Source organism: Sinocyclocheilus rhinocerous, unplaced genomic scaffold (genome assembly GCF_001515625.1).
Source record: "Sinocyclocheilus rhinocerous isolate Xijiao unplaced genomic scaffold, SAMN03320098_v1.1 scaffold688, whole genome shotgun sequence".
In the NCBI taxonomy this organism is placed as follows: Eukaryota; Metazoa; Chordata; class Actinopteri; order Cypriniformes; family Cyprinidae; genus Sinocyclocheilus; species Sinocyclocheilus rhinocerous.
In genome coordinates this window covers 1,835,561-1,844,447 of record NW_015651641.1, presented here as the reverse complement: position 1 = coordinate 1,844,447, position 8,887 = coordinate 1,835,561, and the positions used below count along the sequence as shown (strand labels likewise).

Below are 8,887 nucleotides of genomic sequence, written 5' to 3'. Positions count from 1 at the left end.
GCACACACACACACCGCTCTCTCTCTCTCTTGCTCGCGCGCGCTGACAGTAGCTGATTCCGCATTACCTCCTCTCCTAGGTTCACGAAACGGTCGTCCATAAAATGCATTGCTGTTCTGTTGTAAGTGATCCAAATAAAGTGCTTTTGCTTTCGCACTGAAACACACAGCGTCTCCCTGACATGGTTGCTTCAACACTAACTGCGGTTACTGACACCATGCCTTCTTTCTTTGCGTGCACATTTGCGGCGGGATTATGCAAATATTTCCACATAGTGGGGTAGATATGTGGGGGCGTGTTAGAATGAGCCGTTTTAGGGGGGCGTGGCAGAGTCTTAACTTTGATAAAGAATATCTCTTTGGTTTTGAGACTTTAGTCTTTGCAACTTCAGGGATCTTATCTATGCACAATCAGCTTGTAACACTCCAAAGAGAAAGGAAAACTTGAAATCGCATCATATGACCCCTTTAATGACTGATTACTTTGATAATTATTATTTTGATTACAATCACTTTGACTGATTACTTTGAGGTTTCTGTTAATGATTGAGCTCCTCTTTTGCTGCATTGACAGATTATAAAGTACATTTACGGATGGAGCCGTCAACACACACGACCCACAGCACTCCCAGGTCAAAGCTCACATGCTTGTGGCCATTGGGACAGGCAACCATTGAGATCCAGTCTGTGCCAACAGGGTTGGAGCGAGTGACTGCAGTTCTGCAATAGACAAAATGTACGTCTTCTTGAATGCAGCGTTTTGTTTCCATTAAAAAAAATGTGCATGACAAGTTAATAATTTTGTTCATAAAACTTGTAATATTTTGACTGTTCAGCTCACCTTTGGTATAAGTTCCCTTGATAGTTGACACCAAAGACGCTGCCATCAGTTGCTACTTCAATCATGGACAGAAGTCCAGGAATATTCACAAAGACGCCGGACCCAGAACAGACATTATTAGACACATCCTGCACGAGACCGAAAGAGAGACCTCAGAAAACTGTTTTTGCTGCTTTCACCACATTGTGTTTATTTCTTAAGTTTTGTCAGAAAAAAATAACCTTTGCATGATATCTACTTTATTGTTGTACTTTTAAAAACCTGTTGTATTTAATTCCAGCTCTTGTATTCAACATTGTGTCATTACCCTTATGATAAAGATATAGTCATAACTGTTCACTCCCCAACAGCTGTATGGACCACAGCTGTAATACTTCAGCTTTCCATTAATATGAACCCAAGGAGTGGTGCTGGATGGCCGATTTGTCGTTAGCATCCATATTTAAACAGAATATGTCATATGCATATTGACACCTGCAATGATCTGATCACCTCCAGCATCCACCTGTTTGAGAAGCCCTAACAACACAATCAACAGGTTCGATGAAAGATTAATAGGGACCATAAACAGTAAGATTATGTCTTTGGGAAATTAAAGTTTAAAATTAAACATGTTTAAAATTAAAACATGTAAATTCATGACTGGGTAAACTTGTCTTTTTTTCTTAATTTTGCTCTCTGTAACTCTTCACCTGGAAACTGAATAAAGTTGCCACTCTGAAATTTGAAGATGTTGTTTGCTGTATTAACCCCCAGCTGACCAGCAGGACCAACACTGAAGTGCTTTAGAGATATGTTGATCTTTGTGAAGACATTATCAATCAGGACAAATGGATAAAAAAAAAAAAAAAAAAAAAAACGTTTACCCAGAGTGTGTAGGAACTGGCAACTGAAGAGTAGCAGGACGCTCTGATAAACCTTCATTGCTCCACAACAGTTTGTTATTTGGACCTGTTCAGAACCAAAATTAATGTATATAAGTAAAGAAAAAAGAAAAATCAATATCACAGTGACAGTCATTAAATGAAGACAACCTTATCTTGTTAGTTCAGGATTCAGCAGTCAGTGGGGATTCTCCTCCTTTGAGATGCAGGTACAAGAAACTTGCATTCAGTGTGTGTGTAAATGCTGTTAAGCGATAGCTTATATAGCCAAAATGTGTTTCCTGATTAGACTGTGGGGGAAATGTACAAGGCCTCTGGAATGAGGATCTGTAGGGAATACAGGAATACTTGTTTTTCTGGATCTCTGGTAAAACGTAACAATTTAACAGTTCTTTAACAATTTCTCTGTTGACTTTTCTAATGTCCCTAAAATATGACACCAAACAAGCTGAGTGCTCCAGCACGTTTGATAAAATATGAAGGTGATGTATGAAGGCTACAAGTAATGCTTAGATTTAAGAAATGGATTGATAGCTCAATTGGGGAGAAAAAGCCTTCAGTAAACATCTCAGTTGATCCGACTATGGAAGCCCATTTCCGCAGAATGAAAAAATAAAAATGATAATTACAACTTTTTATCTGTAAAAAGTCACACCGTAAATACTAACTCAACCATGACACGAAATGTTGGTATAGTGTGTACAGAAGTATTTTAAAAATGTCAAACTGACTTTTATGTTCATTTGACAAAAAAACACATCCCATGTTAGCTTGACCAAATGTTCTTAAGTATATATATATATATATATATATAGCGCCCCCTGCCCTCTTAGGCTGGCCTGGCCTAAGCTCTGTAGGGTGGAGCACCGGGTTCCTTTAATTGGTGTCTCTCGACTATAAATCTAGACCTCTATTCTGATACCACTGTTTAGAGATATGAACTTACTTTAAATCTAGACCCTTATTCTGATACCACTGTTTAGAGATATGAACTTCACTGATAATTAAATAAACTGATAAGGTTATACATCAAAGGGGATTTATTTATAAAACAGAAAAAAGGAAATGAGAGAAAATAAAGTATATAATTATATGTATATATTATTAGTAGAACTGTATAGACATCAAATAGGAATACCTCCGTAGACACGGTGTAACATTGGTTTTGCTTTGTTTCACAGAACTAATCGTTGCCTGGGTTGCGTACGTATATGTGGGGCGGAGCTATCAAAATAGGGGCAAGACCCTTTTGGGGTAGAGGCGTGTTTGTTTTGGTGATTTCAAATATCAACATTGGCTACCAGAAATCACTCACTCTGCCTTTAAGCGCTGATAATTAATAAGCAAAACTACACTTCCCATAATGCAGTTCTTCAAGGGCGGTTCCTGGTACAGCCCGCAAGCCAAGCGCGCGCTCTGCACAGGCTTCACAGAAACGGACGTTCGCGCGCATCGAATGAGCTTCTGTTTAAACTCGGTTTACCCTACATTTACCTTACGACATCACGTAAGTCATTTGATACATGCAGCAGTTTATAATTTTAGAGCACGACTATAATATCAGCAGACATGTTGCAATAACAGATTGTTTCATTGAAAAAAAAAAAAACTGTTGCCAAATGGCCATCTTGCTGCGCGTTCATGCGTTCGGCCTTGTTGGTTCTTATAGAAACGTTAGTTATAAACGAGTGACGCCATTGATTCTTTTCTGTTTCATACAAGGAAAACGCAACAAGTTAAAGTGCAAGCATTGCTTCTTTGGAAAGTAAATGTGTTTTTTGCAAACACTTGTATGCTAGAGCATCATTGCAAAGCACGAGGATGCAACCATTAAGGTGTTACCTGCACGCAGATTTGGAATATTTTTGTTTCAAAATTAGCTTCAAGCAACGTAGCCCTAAATGTATTGGCTTAAATGGGATATATGCTTTTCACAATTGTATTTTTTGTTTTTCATTTAAATAGCATTGTTGTCCTTTTCAGAATGCCAAAGTCAAAGGAAATGTTGTCTTCTAACTCCGAGAGTGACTCTGACAGTGAAGTTGATACGAAGGTATAATAACCTCACATTACACTTTTAGCTAATTGGAAGAAAAGCACATCACATCCAAGAGTAATTACATCTCAAATTTGTACATTAATTGAGAATAACCAACAGTTTTGTGTTGCCAGAACAGTACAACTATCATGCAAAATCCACTGTTCCAATGTTACTTGCTTTGTATTCAATGTAAAATTCTGAAATGCAGGCCAAGCGAAAGAAGCAGGCAACACCTGAGAAGCCATCAAAGAAACAAAAAAGTGGAGAAACCTCAAAAGTGTCATCTGCGTCCAAAAGCAGCAGCAGCAGCAAAAATGACAATATGTTCCAGGTGAAGAATGCTATGACAACATATATACAGTGTGTGTGTGTGTGTATGTATGTATGTATGTATGTCAGGGGCATTTCCTCCAAGGAGGCAAGGGAGGGGCAGTGCCTCCTCAAAATATTGAATGAGAAAAAAAATGTGTAAATAGAACAACGCCAATAATATAAAATTAAAAAGTGTATAAATCACTCGTTTTTCTAAAGAAACCGTGTCCAACAGCGACACCAGCATGTAAAGTTAGAGTGGGAGCTCGCATCTCTCTCGCCTCCCCTGAGCTCATTGAGTTTTAACCTAGAAAATGTGACTGGGCATGAATTTACATTTGATTAAAAAAAAAGAAAAAAGAAACTTTGAGCACTTTGCCTCCTCATTTCATAACACCACCGTTCACCATTGATGTATGTACAGTATGTATAGTGTGGGTGTGTTTTATATAAATTATATTGTATTGGTTTTTTTTTTTAAGATAGGAAAGATGAGGTATGTGAGTGTTCGGGATTTCAAGGGAAAAGTGCTGATTGATATCCGGGAATACTGGATGGACCAGGAAGGTGAAATGAAACCAGGCCGGAAAGGTTGGTGCTATGGGTTCAAATGTGACAGTAGAAATGCCACCTGGTAGAGATTGTGCTGCTTGTTTTAAATCAGTGGGAAAGGGCTGCTCTATGGGGGTTTGAATTTTAAAAATCCACATCTAAGAGGAAACGAGGACAGAAAAAATAACTAGAAGCACACATGCACATTATACTGAGATGGTCATGTGGTTCACCCCTGTTTATGCTTCTGGTTGTCTAGGCATTTTTGGTAATATCCAATTATAATATAGTTTTGAACATGTTTATTCTTAAAACAGATTTGGGTTACATGGATTATGCCTAAATGGACTTTGCTGTTGTCTACAGGGGAATACACACACAAACACATATATACACACACAAAATAAAATTCAAAATATACCCTATATACATATTCCATTTGAAGATGCAGGAAGCAAAAAAAAAAGTTACAAATTAGCCATATTTTTTTTCCAAAGAATAATTGTGAATCATTTTCAAATGCACCAGTATATAACAATACCTTGTAATAAACATTAATACATTTGTTTACTAAAGCATTCTGTTTAATTAAAATTGAGTGATGTGAACAAATAATTAATTTGGATTGAATTGAACTTACCAACTCTAATGCTCAAAATAAAAATAAAAAACTACTTTTGTATATAAGTGAGCCGAGTTTTTTATTTCTGTTTGATGTGCTTATTACAGGTATTTCACTGAACCCAGAGCAGTGGAACCAACTAAAAGAGCAGATAAGTGAGATTGACGACGCTGTGAGGAGAATATAAGACCTGCCTGCAGTTCACTAGTAACCTGGATGCTTTAAAACAGATTGTTGCTCTGCAGTTCTGCTTATGTTGCATCCAAAGCCCAAACACAGTATCTAGACCATCTCTGAATCAGCCAAGGGACAGATCATAGTCTTAGAGACCTTTCATAAGTTTGACAAATGTGTAATGCCTTAGTAGAACGGCATGCTTCACAAAGCAAATGTGACCAGGACACTTTGTATGGATATTTTAGATTAGGTTTTATTGAAGTAGTTGTTCATTGTATTTGTCTTTTTATATTTGAGATTTTCATGGTTGGGGTTTTCAAAGGGGTTGGCTAGAGAAGACGGGGTGTTTGTGTCCTTAATTTTAAATAAAGATGATAGAAATGCACACAACAAAGACCTTGTATTATTTTGTGTTACAAGTTTCTCGCAAACAACTATAAAGGTAGAGAAAAACTGATAAAGTATTGAGAATAGATACTGTATTGTTTAAAAGTTTTTTTTTTTTTAAATTAAGAAATTTTATTCAGTGACACTGAAGACGAGTAATGATGCTGAAAAATCAGCTTTGCGTCAGGAATAAATTATACGCAATTACTTTACAATATTTTGCAATATTGTCAATTATCAAATAAATGCAGATTTGGTTAGCATATTGGCTTGTTAGCTCAGTAAGATGGACAATTTTATGTGTGTGTGTATATATATATATATATATACAGTATATATATGTGTGTGTGTGTATATATATAAATATATATATAAATTTTTATTACAGGAAAGATTTTGTTGTATTTGATTACACCAATAAAACAGTAATGGTTAGGAGTCAAATTTGTAAAATGGATGACTGCAATTTTTTCCCCCTTCAATTTAAAAGATGTTACTGTTTATTATCTGTATAGGCTGTATTTTACTGACAGCTATGTCCATTAGAGCAGGTTAGATTATTAATTTAAATAATTTGAAATCATTTTAAGGCTCCTCCAAGTTTAGAACTACTGGTCTATAGCAGAATGTGTGGACCACTGCAGCCATCTACTGGTTATTGCAGTCAATTAGGTCTAAATACCATAACATTCCAAAAGAAATGCATTAATTGTTAATTACTAACCCTAACCATAGTTCATGTAGTGTTAATATATCTTATATTATTATGCTATTGTGTTTTGTATTTCATTGTGTTGTTGTCTTGATTTAAACACCTCGATTAAATAATTAAGCAGCTTATGAACTGATCATTTACCAGGTGTGTGCCATGGCTGAATTCTGAAGATGTTTGTTTGTTCATACAGAAATCAATGCTTAATTCATTAGGTAAAAAAAAAAAAAAACCTGGGTACCTGGGGGGGTACCCTTGACAACTCCACAAAGCACTACAAGCGCGTCGATATGAACACTCGTTTAAGTGGCATACATACTGGGAAATTTGACTGCATATCACATTTTTGAAATTATCCATAGTAGCCTACTGTTTGCAGTCATAATACAATGCACTGGTGTACGGTAAATAAATTAAGCCTTTAAAGAAAAGTCTTTGGGCTGTTTTTTCCATTGTCGTTTACAATAAAATGACCTGCACAGTGAAATTAAAATAAAAATGAAAAGTGCCTACCTTAAATAACCCCGAACGTGGATTTGCGCTCAGCAGAGGAGCGGACGAATTCTTTCATCATGCCTGGCTCCCCCATAGCGATTTAAGAATTTTACTAAATATTTATTTATAACGTTTATACATTTTAAATTGTTATTGTAAGTAAATTAATAAATCAAAACAAACTTAACGTCTCCCTCAATCTCATTTGCGTAAGAATTGTCACGTGACGAATCTGCATCTTGGTGGATAACAGACTTAACGGTAATGTTTGCCTGTTGTGTGGAATAAAATGATGTTCCGCGTTTTTAACAACATACACGAACTTCCACCTTTGTCAGGTTCTACAACCTAGATGTCCCTGCTTTGCAGGCTCAGGTCCTTTCTGCTTAACTGTCTCTCTGAGCTCAAAACCGTCCAGGAACCATATCCCCGCCCTAAGGCTGGATTTAATCCTTGCTGGGTTTGACTATGTTTCGAACCCACTGAAGTTCCCACGTCTGGGCTTAGCTTCCGGCACGCTCTCGGCCCTATCTAGTTCCGAGGCTGTGCGAATCTCTAAGAACGATTATGTAAGGCCGGGCTCGACCTCTATGAGTTTTCCCATTTCTTTGCCTCCTCTTGACCCCGAAAAGAATCCGGGTCTCTGGCTATGGCCTGCTTCATTGTAGTTGATCTACAGGGCCCCCTTCTGGACGCCCTGGACAATTACTTATAAGTCGTTCATCTACCATAGCACGGTGTGATTGAATAGGTTCCCGTAGCATCTAGCTACGCAGTACGAAGTGAAGTATCGAAATGAACGTACTCGGTTACTGACGTAACCTCGGTTCCCTGAGATACGGGAACGAGTACTGCGTAACTAACCGTGCTATGATGCTGCACGACTCTGTCGTCGCTTCAGTCGATATGAATCAGTGATCCTATGCCGAGCACCTGCTTATATAGCCAGATGCCCCGCCCATTTTGGCAGGCTCGGTCGCGCTGCTTCGCCATAGGCTCGCGCAGCTTTGCTGCGCTGTCATTGGTTAATTTCTGAAACAATGGCAGTGCAGATGCACTGCTGTGATTGAAAAAAGGCTTCAGTAAATCGGAGAAAAGGAGTTTCCTTTTAGTAGCGACGCAGTACTCCCCCGTATCTCAGGGAACGAGGTTACGTTAGTAACCGAGTACGTTTCATTTCCAAAGCGCCTCGTTGGAAAATCATAATTCATTAGCTGAAACGGTTCATTTTCAACACCTTTAGCTGGCTCTAGCTCTGTGATTATGTTATCTGAAGGGGAGTCCGGGGGAGAGATATGCAGGAGCTGAGCTGATCAATCTCGGGGGTTGGGCTGCTGTGTCCGCTAGGCTTACTTGTCTCTGTGCTCGTCAGTGTTGCCAGATTGGAAATGTCCAAGTATCTACCAGAAGCTCAGAATTATCGTATTTGGAAGAAAATGATCGTACACGAGTCAAACGTACAGAATACAGCTATTTATCTAAACCAACAACTTTTTGACACGACCTGCAAATTACCACAATAGATAACTAGGCGTACCGTGTTTACATTGGATGCCAGCAGTGCGACAAAATACTATAGAAACCATTATAATCAATGACTGTTTGCACTGGATGCGACACGAAGCACACCTTCCTAAGGAAAGGATATGGACCAGAAGACATTGCAATTACAATTACTAAGACATTGCAATTACTAAATTACAATTACATTGCAATGATATTTAGAAAGACTTAAAGAAGTTCCAGATCTATACTTGTGCTCTTATTATTTCAGTTATTTTGCCTTTAATGTAAATAAACATGTGCAAACAATATACTTGCTCTTGTCAATTTATTTGGATGTTAATTACATTGTGCCAGCTGTC

General features: G+C 37.8%; 1 protein-coding gene and 1 pseudogene across 1 annotated transcript; one reads left to right on the top strand and one right to left on the bottom strand.

Moving 5' to 3' along the window:
* Positions 1 to 474: 474 nt before the first annotated feature.
* Positions 475 to 1,764, bottom strand: LOC107713276 (fish-egg lectin-like; annotated as a pseudogene).
* A 1,378-nt stretch (positions 1,765 to 3,142) lies between these two features.
* Positions 3,143 to 5,818, top strand: LOC107713349 (activated RNA polymerase II transcriptional coactivator p15-like). The gene is made up of 5 exons (XM_016518832.1): positions 3,143 to 3,231; positions 3,708 to 3,777; positions 3,974 to 4,096; positions 4,560 to 4,668; positions 5,359 to 5,818. Exons 2-5 carry the CDS (start codon positions 3,709 to 3,711, stop codon positions 5,436 to 5,438), a joined length of 381 nt encoding a protein of 126 aa, XP_016374318.1. The 5' UTR covers positions 3,143 to 3,231; position 3,708; the 3' UTR covers positions 5,439 to 5,818.
* Positions 5,819 to 8,887: the final 3,069 nt, after the last annotated feature.

Coding starts and splice junctions, on each gene's coding strand:
- LOC107713349 (XM_016518832.1), top strand. CDS start 3,709: ATGCCAAAGTCAAAGGAAATGTTGTCTTCTAACTCCGAGAGTGACTCT. Junction 3,778..3,973: donor ACAGTGAAGTTGATACGAAG/GTATAATAACCT, acceptor TCTGAAATGCAG/GCCAAGCGAAAGAAGCAGGC. Junction 4,097..4,559: donor AAAATGACAATATGTTCCAG/GTGAAGAATGCT, acceptor TTTTTTTTTAAG/ATAGGAAAGATGAGGTATGT.